The following is a 16,030-nucleotide window of genomic DNA, read 5'->3' on the forward strand; positions in this document are numbered from 1 at the left end:
TTAGTTCATGTCGGGTCAGATTTGGTTTAAATAAATAAATAAAATTCGGATATGGTCCTAAATGGTAGAATCCGAGTTGGATTCGAATATGGATACAGTTTTATATTTTAAATAATGGATATGGATTTGAATATTCACATATTCAACTCGGATCCGACCCGTTTTAAGCCCTATTCGGATTCGGGGCGTTAACCTGCCTAACCCGTTTAGACACGTTTAGTTGTCATTAACATGTAATTTTAAATATATCAACAATTATTTAAGAATTTTTTAAATTACTAATTTTTTTCTAGAATTCCCTATAACTTTTTCACAATACATATTTTTTTATATCAACTTCTATCAAAAATATAAATGGTGTTTTAGGATATTTTTAAATTAATAAATGGTTAAGCTTTAGTTTAGAAAAGAAAAGAAAAACACTTTTCTTAATAAGTTATTTATTTATATTTATATTTTTTTACTCCATTTTTTTCATTAAAATTTTGAGGTATGTAGAGCTTGATTCCTAACATTGGCAAAATGACCCTGAGTAAGATATAATATCTTACCAAATAAGGCTATTATGTCTCATGTGATAATGAAATACATTTTGTTTAGTCAATAATAATAATAATATTGAAGAACACTTTCTTTATTAAGCTAGTATGGAAAGTTTTCACCTCGTGGTATCCAAAAAACATGATCTGATGCCACATGATTGTAAATGATAAAATTCTATGAACTTTGAAATTTTTTCCAAAAGAAAGTTATTTTTCACCATTGAACTTAGTTTACGATTGTGTGTAACTTTGTTTTTAGCAATGATATTTTATTTTTAGTAGTGGAAATGAAATTTATTTATTTTTCAATAAATATTAGAATTTCATTAAATAGTTTATATATGGGTTGGGTCAGGTATACCTATTTATAAATGGATTGGGTTTGAGTTTAAGTTTTTTATATAATTATTAAATGGGTTGAGTTTGGGTTAAGTAAATTTTCATAATACCTTTACCTCAACACGACACGACCCGACCCATTACTACCCCTAATGCCAATATTACGAGATAAGATCTTTAATTTGAAAATAAGGTTTTCCATGCAAAAAAAGATTATTAATGCGTGCTTCATGCGACATTGGATCATCTCCATAAGGGAGTCCCTACCTTTACTTTTGGGTGGATAAAAGGAAGATTTTACAACAAAGCTCCCATGAATTAAGCATTTTTGTATTCTCTCTACCTACTCTGTTAAGTATTCTTCAATCTTATTCGATGGTTAAATATTGAATAATGTCACAATAATTCACCTATAATTTAGGTGTTAAGTATTTCCATTCATTTATAAATTAAAGTTTTACTGATTTTTTTTCCTAAAGTGTCATACATAGGCTGATAAAAGTGTGGATATGGGAATTTCATCATTTTGAAATATCCTTCCACTTTGGGGAATTTTGGACTCGCCACCATTCATATATTTGAAAATGGTGTGAATGGTCACTCGAAGTTGTATTTTTCAAAAAATATGTCATTTTGTCATTTGATGACTCTTTTATGGATAAAGTATGTTTACTCCAACCTTTGATTCAAGGTAAGAGGATCCATTTTATGGAGTAGGGAAGATGTTAGGCACCCCATTCCATCCACCATTGGTGGTAATCTTGGATTCGATTAAAAAATTAAAAAAAATTAAAAAGTTGGATAAATCCTATTTGTATCCCTAAGGGACTTTGATGTTGGTTCAAACCATTGAGGGCACCCTTATTGAAAAATAGACTATTTGATGGTTCAAGTCATTGGTGGTGTGTGCAAAGGTATAGAAAAGGGAAAGAAGTAGAAGAAGGAAGTTGGAGGGGATGTTCTTTTATCCAAACCCACCTTGATCTAATCTTGATCTTCAAAGATGTGCTCATTTTTTCTTTTCTTGATTTTTTTGAGAGAAGGTTGAAAGTTGAGAGTTGAGTGTTGAGAATAAAGAAAGTTGTAATTTGATAAAGTAGTAGTTTTGGTTGGTATTTTTCTTAATTTTTCATTAGAGATTGAGGGTTGAGAATGATGGGATTTTTATAGAATTTGGGAGTTATTTTTAAGGGTAATATGGGGTGAAATGATGAAAAATGATATAATGGTGTGGGGTTTAAGAGAGGGGTGTGTGTAAATTAATGGGGATTAAAGGGTTTTTGTGTAAGAAAGTTAAATGGGTGAGTTTTGACCCAAATGATTTGGATCCTACCCAATCCATTTGGGTGTAGTGTTTGGTGAGGTGAGATGATGGGTGTTTAAGATGATGGTTGTGATTGAGTAGTGTTTGGTTTAAGAGAATGGAGGATTTAAGAGGGTGGTTGATGATATTTTGGGAGGGTGAGGGAGATGATGTCATGTGTCAAAGTGGGTGGAAATGAAGGGTTGAGATGAGTTGATAGGAAATGATGAGTGTTTGATATAAGATGAGGGGTGTAGGTTTAGATTGTAGATATGAGTTTTGCAGGGAATAATAATGGTAGATTAGGGGAGGGTGATGGTTGGTTAGTAGGGAGTGATGATAGTAGGTTAGGGGGAGGTGTAGGTTGTAAGTGTTTGATTTGAGAGAATGGATAGGATAGGTTAGGGAAGAGGTATAGGTTGGAAGTGTGGGTAGATGATATTTAGAGAAAAGTAATGGGATAGTTAATTTTTTAGAGAAAAGTGATGGTAGTTGGTGGTTTGATGAGGAAGGTGAGATGGAGTGATGACATGTGTCATACCTTGATGATGTTGGGTGATTAGTTGTGATGTTGGGCTTGAGTAGAGAATTGGGCTTGGGTAATGTATTGGGTTGAATAGGAATAGATTTAGGTTGAGTTGAATGGGCTTGGGTAATGGGTAGAATAAGAATGAGTTTGGGGATTGAGTTGAGTGGGCTTGGGTTTTTGGTTCGTGTGCCGCGTGAGAAGCCTTGGGCCGTTTATTAAAAAATGAATGACAAAATTCATTGAATTTTTGTAAGTTTAGGCTTCGGAGCCCATTTCAATTTTTACAATTTTTGGGGCATTTTGCGTTGAGGGTCCAATCAAATTTGGGTGTCTACAAAAAAATTTTCAAAAATTATGTTGGATATGCTGATATGGTATAATTTAAAACATTTACGTACATTGATAAATCTACCTATCAATGTAAGAAATTTTGTAATAATTTACTTTTATACCCTTTTACCTTTTCAAAAATTGCACAACCAAATATTTTAAATTTAAATGGAACAAAGGTAATTTTTCTACAAATTTTTTTTTTTACAAAGAAGAATAAATTTATTCGGATACGTAAATACTTTGAAACCATAACGAATTACATAATTAGACCAAAAGTTTTATCAATATCTATATTTTTACCTTTTTTCTCCCTCTCAAAATGAGAAATATAAGTTTTCAAAACTACTTTTTCATGGAAGGTTTGGGAAATATGCTATATAAAGCAAAGGTAGGTTGGAAGTTTTAAAAATTAAAGAGGGAAGGACAATGATATTGAATCTTCAACTTGTGGCATGGTTTTAAATCTCGCCCGAATCATCTCAGTCTCATTCAGCAACGATACAAATATACAAGGTGTCTCGACATTCACATCATCTCGTGAGATAAACGAGATGTCTTAGACGATATTTTGAAAATCTTGGCCGAGTCAACTGGGATTTTGTAGATTTTGATTAAAATAACTTTTTTTTTTCAAATTTAAAGACTTTTTTAATATAAATAAAACTTGATTTTATAGCTAAACACCTTCTAATCTACCTTATTTGATTAAAAAATCATAATTATTTTAATTTAAATCGAGTTAAAAGGTTTGTCTTGTCTGAGACGTAACCGAGTTTTGAAACCATGATTTGTGGTTAACACATTTATCTTTGTGAATAAATCCTTTGATCATCTTTGATACATGAGAAGAAGGTTGTAATACTTTTGAAAGAGTTTTTGGTCTAGCCATAAATTTGAGTAAAAGTAGTTTAATTGGATAAACAAGGGAGTGGTAGGCCAACGCCTGACTTCTTGGGATAAAAGTTGGATAATTTTCAACACCACACTGAGAGATGCCTTTGGGAACTAGATATCAAAACCAGATCAAATCTATATGAGAACCAATTATTGAAAAAAGTTGACAGAAGGTTGCCATCTTTGATGAGAAGATACCGCTCAAAGGGTGATCGATTAACTTTGATCAAAAATGTGTTAGCTAGCATCCTATTGTATGCACCGTCGACCTTTGTGATGTTAGGTGCGTGTAAGTAATTCCTTGGAAAGGAAAGTTAGGAAATTTTTGTGGCAATGATAAGTTCGAGGAACCTAAATATTACTTAGTTTAGAAGGACAAAGTGTGCACCTCTGTGAGAGGAGGGATAGGGGGATAGTGATGTTGGAATGAGGTGAACCAAGCATCGTTTGGAAACTATCTTCAGAGATTTGAGGAGGAAATATATAGCTTACGGAGAAGAATCATTGTGAAAATTTTGGATATTATAAATTTGATTGGATGACTAGTGGAGCAAGAACATCGTATGTTTGTGGCTTATAGTGGGGTATTTCAAATAGTAAGGGAATTTCGAGCAATCATGCTTGAAACCTTGAACCTGGTTTTATGTGTCACTATGAAGCTTTGCCTTGAACATCACAGGCCATCATAAGCCGATCATCTCCCTTCCATGTCCCAAGCTTTAAAAGCACACCAACAGGGCCATGGTCGTAGAGTCCTGTCTAAACTCTCTTGTTGGGTCCAACCAGTCTTCTAGCAACCACGTTTTCTTTTGACTAGAAATTGCCACGTGTCATGTTTCAGTGGGACCTGATCGCTGTTCCACTATGAGGGATGAGTGGGTCCCATCATGAATGAAAAGTGTCACGTTTTGGACGAATAATTCGTGTGCTCTTCTGCGGCTGCTACTGTGACAAACGTATAAATTCCAAGAAATTTTGCCTGGTGCATTGCTGAAGGACAATTCCTGGACCAGCACAGGGGGCCACCCAATACCTGCCAATTATGTCTTTTCGTTAAGCCAATACATCTCAAAGTTTTCAACTTTCTAGTGGGACTTGAACAAATTTCTGATCTGTGATTGAAATCTTTGATTGGGCCAGAAGATTTGAGCCATTTATTTGATCGGTTGGTCTTCTACTAGGAATTTAGATTTCTTCCTAACATTTGGTATCGAAAACCCAAAAAAATATAAATAAAAAATTGTTTCTTCAATTAAAATAAGTCCTCTAATTATAAGATTTCTATAATGAAGAGCAATTAATAAGTTAAAATTAAGATATTATGTAATTTCTTTTATAAATTTTTTTAATGTTATAGTGAACTAACAATTAGTGGTGTGCGACTAGTTGATCCTCTCTTTTTTTCACTAAAAACCTGGTTTTAATGAGTTTAGTAGCTTGGTTTGAAAGAAAAAAATGAATTTGTGATCTTTTTTCAACAAAAGTCTTAGGACTATTAAGAGTCTCCGCCACAAAGTGAATTGAGAACCAAATTACATGTTAAGACTTCAAAGAAATAATGCATAATTAACATTTGAATAATGTTGAAGTGATTGGACCTCACATTATAGGAGCCAAATATGCTTTTTCTCGAGATATGAGTGAAAAAGCATATATGGTTCATATCCACTTTCACGTCAAGATGTGCGATATGAGATCCAATCTTGAGGTCACTCCAATGCGACTCTCAACATTTAGGTGCTTTTGATATAATGGTTAGGTTCGTAGATTCTTTATAGCAAAATGGGATATTTGGATCGAAATCTCGTGGGGTGGTTCAATTTGGGGGGTTCAGAGTTAGTAAATTGACAAATAATTTGTATATCGAACACATAAATAAGAAAACGATGGATTTAAACAATCGATTCAACAATTTGGAAATAATCATGAGCAAATGATCCTGACAAATAATTCATGTACCATGTGATAAAAATTTTCTCATGTGGTCCTATGACATTTATCATATTTCAACGAACTGATCATTGTCATTCTACAAAATTCCAGATGTCACCAAGAGTTAACAATCAATCGTGACTCTTTTTCCTCCCTTTTTTTCCCAATAAGTTTATTGTTTGTCTCTTTCTCTCGATTACAAACTGATGTAGAATAAGTGGCAAAAGATTCCATAGAGTGCCTAGATCGCCATAAGTCCAAGAAAGAGAAGGCCTAGAAACACTAGTAGAAATCATGAGCCCTGGACTCGGAATCTTTCAACGAGATCCATGCCTGAATGGAATCGTCGAGATCTTCAAGATCCATTTACTATGGAATTTTCACTTTTGAGCCTAATTCCTTTGTTTAACTGTAATTTTTAGGTAATTTTACTATTTTTGAAAAAGTTTTATTTTGTTAATAACTTTAGTTATAAAAGTCAAAATGACGTATCATCGATTCTGCCTTATTTTTAGAGTTAACTAATATCTATTTTACTATTTTTTTGTTTGTTTGTAATTTTGTTGTTTTTGACTATTTTTCGTGTTTTAATAGGAATGTAATTTTTTTATATAAAAGTGTCGTAACTACAATGTAGAAATCATCTTCAATTTAATAAAATTTCTCTTCGAGAATTCTTTCTGATGGATTCCAGATTTTCTTATTCTTTCATTATTTCCCGTTGCATCACAATCAGTTCAACTTATTCGATATTTATCATCGTTGAAAAGTGGTGACCATTCCAATCAACTTATATATTTTTCAAAATCATTCACCAATTAGTTTATCTTTCTCTTCATCAATAACTTCTGCAATTCATATCATTTGGACCAAGCGGCCCATTTAGTAGCGTTGGTCTGCACCTTGGTTGATTCGATTGACTCATGTGATTCACTACTAGGGATCATGGTTTTAGGAATATTAGACTATGAAGAACTTTAAACGTGTGATTTGAATAAAACACAACAACGACAAATTTTAATTTCCGTTGGAAATGATCATCGAACACCTTGAAATTCATCCCCTACTCCCATTTACAAAGACAAACAACTTAAACAAAAAGGAAAACCTACTCTTCAAGACTTCAAATTTCAACCTCAAGACTATAATCTTTACCTTGGATAATGGTTTTAGATCTCGACCGAGACTGAGACGACTTGTCTGATACATCTTGGTATCATCCACCAATGAGATGGATAGACAAGACAAACGTATCAGATGGAATTTAAAACCACGGTTCATTTTTCTCATTGTTGAATGAGATGACTCAAGTGTATTAGAAAATTCATCCGAGATGATTAGGCCTAGTTCATGGACGAGGTGACACGTCAAAACAAGTTTTAAAACCATGCCTTGGATTGAATTCAAATTCAAGAAAAAAAAAATTATACTTCTATGCAATGCCACATTTCAATTATCTTTGAATGTTCACTATCCGATGTCCTTTATAATTGTTACCCCGCGATCTCCCCTTAATAGTATTAATATTGGGATGTTTATTGATAGATTACTCGTCCCTATGCTATATTAGCTTCAAATCTATCAATAGAAGAGTTTGGGCCATGATTGGGCCAGGCTTTCTTGAGTTTTAACCTAGTCCTCAAGAGTAGTTGTACCATAGACCAGCCCAGCCACATTCCCCTATGGTGTCTGATTGGCTTATGTTCATTTTACAATAAAATAAAAATAAATAAATAAATTAAATTCAAGCACATTTTCAAGTATTTTAAAATCTTTGATGTCGCTTTTTAATCAATATATGGTTCTAATTTCTCCCCTACTTGAAAAAATGGTAAAAACTGAGAATAAATTCATTCTTTTATATTTATAATTGTTATTATTATTTTTAAAGCATGTATAATATACTTACCGGGTAGGGCCAAACTGGGCATTCTAAGGCCTTAGCATAGCCCAGTTTTGGGATCCTTATTTATTTGTATGGGCCGAGCTGAGTTAACGAGTCAACAGGCCCAATTGACAGCTCTAGGTCTGTATCATTCCACGAAAAATGTCGAAAAAGAAAAGAAGAAGAAATGATGTTTTGTTTTTGAGTAGTGGAAATCACGAGTTAATAACATTAAGAGTGTGTTTGATTGAGCATGGAAAATAAGTGGCTGGGAATTCCATTTTCCATGTATTTGATTAGTTCTTTCCATGAAAAATGAGTTTCCGCCCGACATCTGAAAATCCAATCAAGACTGGATTTCATTATCTATCTTGCCCCATAAACAAATGAAGAAAGGTGAGAAAATGAAATCCACCCCCTAATTGAACTTACTACTCTCTCTCTCTCTCCCCCCACTTCCGTCCTTACTCTACCTCCACCCACCTTTCTTCCTATTCTTCCTCCTTTGCCTCTTTGGAATTATTTTGTATAATTTTCTAGCCACAATTTCTTAATACAAAAATTTATTTTTCTACCCAACCCATTTCCCACGACCATTTCTCCTAGATTTCACATTCCATGGAAAATGAACTTTCATACAATTAATTAAACCAACTAGAAGAAGGTAGGAATTCATTTTCCTTGGAATTGGGATGAGAAAACATTTCCTGGTGGGGCATAAGGTAAATGATTTTATCTTTCCGTCGGAAAAATCAACTATTTCCTATTTGATGATTCGAACCTACCTAGTTGACCGTGGGAAAAATCACTTGGGATAAGAAAATGGGCAATCATTCACTTGAAATTCATAATTTTCAACGAAAATTATTTTTACACACATTTCCATGCCTAATCACACAATCATAGCTACCTTTAAAGAACAAGGAAAACCCACTTCAAGAATTACAAAGAAACTTGATCAAATTGAAGTTTAGGTCACTTTGATTATTGACTTAATTACGATGAAGTTTAGATCCTCCCATTTGATTTTGCAACATAAGGTCTTCATGTCTTCATCCACGATCAAAGTAACTCCAATGTATTTGGGCTCTACATCCTCTCCTAACTGTCACTTTAGAGAGCCAAAGCTGTTTGAAAGTACTCCAGCTGTCCAACACACTCTACATCAGACTCTCTACTTTGAAATATTTTAGAGAAAGAGGGAGAGACAAAAGAAGATAGTGATATTCGCTTTCTATATCTGTTGGCTGTGAAAAGGATGGTGTTGCTCTTATAGGTGAATGAGTTACCCATTGAGTCATCAAGTATAGGACTCAGTGAGTTAGTGGGTACAAATTTAAAACCAATGAAAGCAAGTCTTGTCAGTATTGGAGTAAGGAGTAGATGTCTGTCTCACTAATGCATTGATAGCTAACTAATGCATGAAAAGAGGAACATAACTAATAAAGAACAGATATATCTGAAAAGGAAGATTCCTGAAATAAGACTGAAGGTATTTAGTTTTTTCTTGAAGGGTGAATTTGTAATATCAAAAGAAGGAGGGCAGTGCATGTGTGTGAGCCAGAGAAGGAACAGTGCCAATAGTGCACTTCTCTTACAACACCTGCCACACCACTTTCTGAACAGACAGAGAGAGAGAGAGAGTAGATTGTCTTGATATTTGTTATTTGTTTAAGGGCCAGCCTATTTGCACCCACCTTAAGAACATTTTGGGTTGGGACATATAGAAGAGAGTGGGTGCACTGAACATAAAAGTGGGTGCAAATAGATCGTCCCTTTGTCTAAATATCAAGACAATGAAATTTCAAAAAATGCTTCACTTAAGTGGATTTGTTTGGGGGAGAGAAGTATTTTTAAGGACTTACTTTGATGAAATTATTTTTTGAGATATAAAATGTAGGGCATTTGGTGAGAAAAATCCGCCCTAAACGTTTGTCATTGATTAAAAATCCTAGAAACACTATGGGGAGTTCAATTTAAAAAAAAAATTGAGGACATATTTAACAAAGTAAAAGTAATTTACTTTTATCCCGAGGGAAGCTAGAATATAGTTCGAGGCAATTTCAGCTTTTTGGCACATTTTTGGATTTTACCTTGTGTGAGAATCCAGAAGCCAATTCATGTAAAATGATTATTTGACTCCTAAACTTGTTTCTAAGGGTCTAAAAGAAAAAAAAAAAAATTTCTATAAGTTTCACAAATTGTTATCCAAGCAAATAGATTTGAATGGTCAAGAAACATCATGTAAGTAAATATAGCAAAGATGAGATGAGGATGTTAAGATGGATGAATAGAAAGACTAGGAAAAATAAAATTAGTAACTAACTCCAATAGATGATAAACTAAGAGAATCAATTCTAACCTTTAAACAAGTTTGATGAAGGCAAATCACAATCCCAATTATAAAATAAATATTCAAGTTAAAAATCTCAAAAGAGAAAAAAAAAAAGAGAATAGATAGAATAATAAAAGCGAACATGAATTCACACAATACTGGAAGGTAACATTTGCAAACACATATGTTTCAAAAAGGCTTATCTGTAATATAAAACATTGATTAAACCGTGGTTTTGAAGATTACATAGTAAAAAAGGGATATTTTTATAATTTTGAAAATTAATTAACGTGATTTTAAGAAACGTGCGATTGCATTTTTCTTGAATTTTGACTAAAATGACCCTAATTAAATGGTGGGGGCATTTTTGAAATCTAAATTTTGGTGTCGAACCATATCTACCTTGCTTTTTCACATTATAATGATAAATATATGAAAGACAAAATGAAATGAACGAACATGATTGTTTAACTGATTGCAATTAAGTGCCTAAGTTATCAACATTGATTCAAAAGAGAACCCATTTATAATATAATCCATTTGATCACAGAAACGGTTCTATATAAAATTTTTTTCATAAATCAGAAAACAATTAACCAAGTAATGAGGATAAATGATCATTAAGCTATGATCCTAATAGGTTGGCCCAAATAGAAAGCTACATAGCATCTTATTTGAAAAATACATGCTTCTCATACCAATCACATCTTTCAAAAAACTGTTGAATCTCCCAATTTCCTTTAGAAAACTAATTTTTTAGATTGAAAATTTTGTCATAACAACAAAAACTGTTGAATCTCCAAATTTCCTCTAGAAAACTAATTTTCTAGAAAATTTTCCACTCTTTGAGAAAGTCTTGTAAAAAAAACTGTTGAATCTCTCAATTTCATCTAGAAAACTAATCTTCTAGAAAATTTTCCACTCCTTGAGGGAGTTTTGTCATTACTACCTACCTTCGATTACTGCATTACATGACAAAAGAAATTCTCTAGAACTGGTAAAAATCTCTCTGAAAAATTAATCTCCTTTCCCAAACTAATAAAGTCAAAAATGTAAGTGGGGTTTTAGATGAAATTCAGAAAAAAAAGAAAGAAAGAAAGAAAAAAAAGAAAAGTAAAAGATGAAAGTAGAAAAGAACCAACCGTACACTTTCTCAGGGTTCAGACCTCTATCTCTCTGAAAACACTTCAAAAGTATCAAACTTCCTCTTATGTGTAACCCCATTTGCACTCTTGAGTTGTTATTTTCAGGTTCTATTTTCTTCTCTTAAAACTATTTCCACCAGACTAAGTGTAATAAAATTGGCTCCAGAAATGGCAAAGTAGTCTGAAATAAACAAAATCAGCTCTGAAAATAGCACCATTCTTTGTTTTTTATTTATTTCCAGCTTCACTTTCTCTCTCTCTATATCCTTTTGTTTATGGGTTTCTGTAAAAATGTCAGAAACTGCAGCAACAAAGGCATCAGAGCAGAAACAGAAGCAACAGAGGTACAGTCATAATAAGGGTCTGAGTCTCTCAGACTCAGTAGTCAGTAGAGGTGGAAGCAGTATCATCAGAGCCATTAGTTTCATCCATGAAACAAGATTCTGCAACCAATGCTCTCTGATTCTGGACAACAAACCCCAACTTTCTTCCTTCAACCAGCCTAAACTAAACGTCTCTTTAGCTTTCAGTTTTTGAAGTTCTTTGTTTCTTCTTCTTCTTCTTCGCTTGGAGATTTTTCTATTCTTCTGTCTTAACTTCCTATGATGTTGAGTGCAAGAAACAGGTCTCCTTTCACTACATGTCAATGGCAAGAGCTTGAACACCAAGCTCTCATCTACAAATACATGGAATCTGGAGTACCCATTCCACCTGATCTTATCTTCCCAGTCAAAAGAAGCTTGGATTCTTCAAGGCTCTTCCCTCACCAACCCAGTAAGAAAACTAACAAAACTTATCAAACCCATCTATATTTTCATTCCTCTTTCACAAAATAAGAACAAAATCTAGAGTTGATTCTTAGTTTTTCATTTACGTTTGGTGAAAATAAGATCTGGGTATCCCTCACCACCCAGTAAGAAAACAAAGAAAACTTATCAACCAAACTATATATTCACCCCCTTGTACAAAAAATGAAGAAAATCTAGCTTTGGTTCTTAGTTTTTTATTCATATTTGGTGACAATGAGGTCTGGGTATCCCTCATCAACCCAGTAAGATAACAAAGAAAACTTTTCAAACCCATTTGTATTTTCACATAAAAAGTAGAAAATCTAGAGTTAATTCTTAGTTTTTTGTTTATATTTGATGAAAATGAGATATGGGTGTCTTTGGTTGCAGTAGGTTGGGGTTGTTTTCAAATGGGTTTTGACAGAAAAGCAGACCCAGAGCCAGGGAGGTGTAGAAGAACAGATGGGAAGAAATGGAGATGTTCAAAGGAAGCATTCCCAGATTCTAAGTACTGTGAAAGACACATGCATAGAAGCAGAAATCGTTCAAGAAAGCCTGCGGAAGCCAACACAACACAACCCATTCCACCAATCACAAAGACCATCACCCCTTCTTCTTACTCTCTTTCTTCATCAATGGGTGCTGAAACCTATCACAATCACCTTCACCATCCTTACTACAACAACTCTCTTCATCCCTTTATTCATCCAAATTCCTCTTCTAGACCTCAAAATAACACTACCCATTTGGTTTTGAACTCTGGGTCTTACTCACAAGTTGATGAAAATAACAGGTTTGTAGTGTACTTTGTATGAGAAGTTCAAGTTTTGTAGTGTTTATGTCTTCCATGCGTTACTTCAAAGGTGTTTGTAAATTTTTCTTTCTTATATGTGAAGCAAAAACAGGTATTTTCATGGATTGAGGGAAGTAGATGAGCATGCTTTCTTCTCAATGGATTCAGGGAGTCTAAGAAACTTACCCAATTCATATCTTGATGATTCATGGCGAATGAGGGTGAGTTTCCTCCTCTATTTCTCAATTAAAATTGATATTAGTTGCTCTGTTATTCAAGGTTGTGGTCCTCAATTGTAGTTGCAAAGCCTTACTGATCTCTCCAAAGAGCAACAACAGCAACAAAAAGAGCAGCATTTCTTTGCATTGGGTACCGATTTCAAATCTGAAAGGCTTGTTAAAATGGAGAAAGAAGAGGAACCCTTAAGGCCACTTCGCCATTTCTTCGATGACTTGCCGCCCAAGAACAGAGATTCTTGGCATGATTCAGTGGAGGAAGGATCGAATCAGACGCCATTTTTGACAACCCAACTATCAATTTCCATCCCCATGTCATCCTCAGACTTCCATGTCTCCAATTAAGTACCTAAGAATGGTAATTTAGTGTTCTTGATTTTGGTCCTCTTTATTATCTATTCTATCATCACTTTCTAATGTTTATGCCTTGTATTTTATTCATAAAAAATTGTAGAATATCAACTTCATTGAAAATTCTCAGATGATTATTACATGAATTATAGATATTAATAAACCGAGATATAAAAACTAACCTAATATAAAAATTCTAATTATTAATAGAATGCATCTTATTCTCCACCCGCCTGCAATTGTATGATCCTTTGAAGAAGAAACATGCAATTGGTTTCCTTTAATAACTGATCTTAATCTCATGAAAAAGTTGATGGATAGTTGCAAACAACCGATCGTGCTTGATGGTGGTCATGCCTGTCTGTGAAGTCCATCATTGTCATACCCCGTTCATCCTTGAGTTTGTTGTGGTCCGTGGATCACTAGATCGGGCCTGTCATAATTTCTCCCAAAAGCAAACGAATTAGGATTGTGCGGCTTGAAAAGAAATGAAGATCGTGAGATATAGTATGTGGTTTAGGGAGATTTGTAGACATATAGATGAAGGTGAGATTTTTATTGAATGAAAAGTAAAACAACAATAATAATACAAAAATAAATGATTTAGGTTTGACGATTGTGGTGGTGTCATCATCAAACACACCATGATCGTGCTCTCAATAGAGCCTAGGTTATGATACCATTTGAAAAAAATGAACTTATTGAAAATTCTTATATGATTGTCACATGAACCGTAAGAGGGTATTTATAGATATTACATTATCCAAGATATAAAAACTAACCTAATATAAAGATTCTAATTATCAATGATTCCTAATATAGAATATCATAACTGATATTGCTATATATATTTTTCTCCTTCGCAATGTTCCTTTTGTGATGATATACATTGACAATGATACATTGTATCTCATGCATCTTAATTCTAGACATCTTATTCTCAAACAAAAGGGACTTTATTGAAACCATTGTGTTACACCTTCGCAGTTACCCAATTTGGTAATTATCTGCCCTAGGGGAAAATATGGTTTTTTGAGAAGGAAAATGAATTGGTTATAATTTGGGTAATCAAAAGGATGAGTTGGTGCCCAATTGGGAAACTTAACGATTTTATTAATAAGGGTTGTAATCATAGTCACATAACGAGTTAAAAGGAAGAGTTGGTTTTGGATCAAGAAACTTACAATTTTATAAATAAGAGATCTGATCATTGTCATACATACTGAAACTTTCTCAACACTCATCCTTGGACATAGGCATAGCCGAACCACATAAATCTTGCGTTTGTTGTTTTTTTTTTCTTTTTCTTTTCATAGACATAGCTAGGTCTAGGGATCCTCACTCACACTTAACTTCATTTTGTTGTGCAGATGGTTGAATTTTCAATATGGATATGTGGATCAAAGGCCAAAAAAATACTTCCAGGTGAACACCACTCCCCTATTCTGCCTATCAAATCTGAGAACTCAGCTCAGTTTTTTTTTACAGTGTGTTGTTGAATAATATTTGCTCACAGGAGCACTATTGTAATTTGGTTTTTTATTTTATTTTTCTACTAACCTTGTTTGAATGATTAGTGAACAAATCTTTTATATTTGGATTCTTATATATTATAGTTGGTTGCTAATAAGCATGGATTAAATGGGACTCAAGTAAACACCAAAGAGTGCTAAATTTGTGTCTAGTAGGAATAAAATTATCCAATTTAGACTCTTAAATGGTAAACCTTCCTGCAATGTTTATGCCTCGTATGCTTTTGGGTGACTTTTATCTCAATTTTTGTAACTTTTTTCGCTACGGGCAAATTCAATATCGTACTGCCTATGTCAAATTCATTCAATGTTTCAAAGAGCAATTTTCAGCATTTTCTGAGACTGAGTTAAGGTTGAGAGTTTAGAACCCCTTGTTTTTGACAAAAAAATAGTGAAGATATCTCATCATCACTTGTGGAAAAAGGCAGTCATTGAATCACGTAAATTATTTTATCGTGTTCTTATTTCTTTTGATTTGCTTTATATTTTGATTATAATTTGATGTTTGTTGCACCAAATTTTCTACTCCTTAAGCTTGTCAAGAGGAAAAATGTAAGTGGAAACTTGAATTGCACAAGTTGACTTCACCAATTTTTTCCAAGTTTGGTACTAATCTTAGAGATTGTCATTCTTTCTTCCTCTTTAGATAGTTCCAAGTCTATGGTAATACAAGTAACTCTTTGTTGAAGGTGTTGTGGTTTGTGAAGATAAGATGATACCAGTCGTCGACAAAGAACTATTGTTAATTAAGCTTTAGTTTTTTGTCCTTCCAGTTCCTCTTATGTTGGTAGGTTGCTAATCTTACTCGTTAAATCAGTTTGGATACGTGTAGGTACCTTGACCTTAAGGGAACCATGTAAATCTTTGTGTCATGTGCTTACATTTTTTATTTTTTTTTGCAAATCATTTTCTAGAAAAGATGTTTTAAACAAGTAATCGTCTCAGTTTGGATTGGGCCGATCCCTCGTCCATTAATAGCCCTACTTATGACTAATCAGATTTTTATTTTTAAAGTTGTATTTACTAATCTTAACATTCTTAATTAAAAAAAAAAAAAAAAATCCTAATTGAGAATACTAACTCTTCAATAACT

At 33.4% G+C, this 16,030-nt stretch overlaps 1 protein-coding gene across 3 annotated transcripts; it reads left to right on the plus strand.

The window, feature by feature from the left end:
• The first annotated feature begins 11,302 nt into the window (after nucleotides 1–11,302).
• Nucleotides 11,303–15,035, plus strand: LOC147410400 (growth-regulating factor 1-like). Of its 3 annotated transcripts, none has more exons than XM_086434949.1 (5): nucleotides 11,303–12,011; nucleotides 12,419–12,818; nucleotides 12,922–13,039; nucleotides 13,118–13,412; nucleotides 14,776–15,035. In XM_086434949.1, exons 1-4 carry the CDS (start codon nucleotides 11,840–11,842, stop codon nucleotides 13,397–13,399), a joined length of 972 nt encoding a protein of 323 aa, XP_086291075.1. In that variant the 5' UTR covers nucleotides 11,303–11,839; the 3' UTR covers nucleotides 13,400–13,412; nucleotides 14,776–15,035. The 3 variants fall into 3 exon arrangements, with proteins under 3 accessions (XP_086291075.1, XP_086291072.1, XP_086291080.1); XM_086434946.1 differs by having other exon boundaries at nucleotides 11,305–12,011; nucleotides 12,416–12,818; XM_086434954.1 differs by having other exon boundaries at nucleotides 11,309–12,011; nucleotides 12,416–12,818; nucleotides 12,931–13,039.
• Nucleotides 15,036–16,030: the final 995 nt, after the last annotated feature.

This window comes from Akebia trifoliata, chromosome 1 (assembly GCF_017979445.1).
Source record: "Akebia trifoliata isolate Shusen 1 chromosome 1, ASM1797944v1, whole genome shotgun sequence".
In the NCBI taxonomy this organism is placed as follows: domain Eukaryota; kingdom Viridiplantae; phylum Streptophyta; class Magnoliopsida; order Ranunculales; family Lardizabalaceae; genus Akebia; species Akebia trifoliata.

Bases quoted from the DNA above. Each gene is read 5' to 3' on its own strand.
- LOC147410400 (XM_086434946.1), top strand. From the start codon at position 11,840: ATGATGTTGAGTGCAAGAAACAGGTCTCCTTTCACTACATGTCAATGG. The intron at 12,012-12,415 runs GTAAGAAAACTA...CTTTGGTTGCAG, and splicing joins GCTCTTCCCTCACCAACCCA to TAGGTTGGGGTTGTTTTCAA. The intron at 12,819-12,921 runs GTTTGTAGTGTA...TTATATGTGAAG, and splicing joins CAAGTTGATGAAAATAACAG to CAAAAACAGGTATTTTCATG.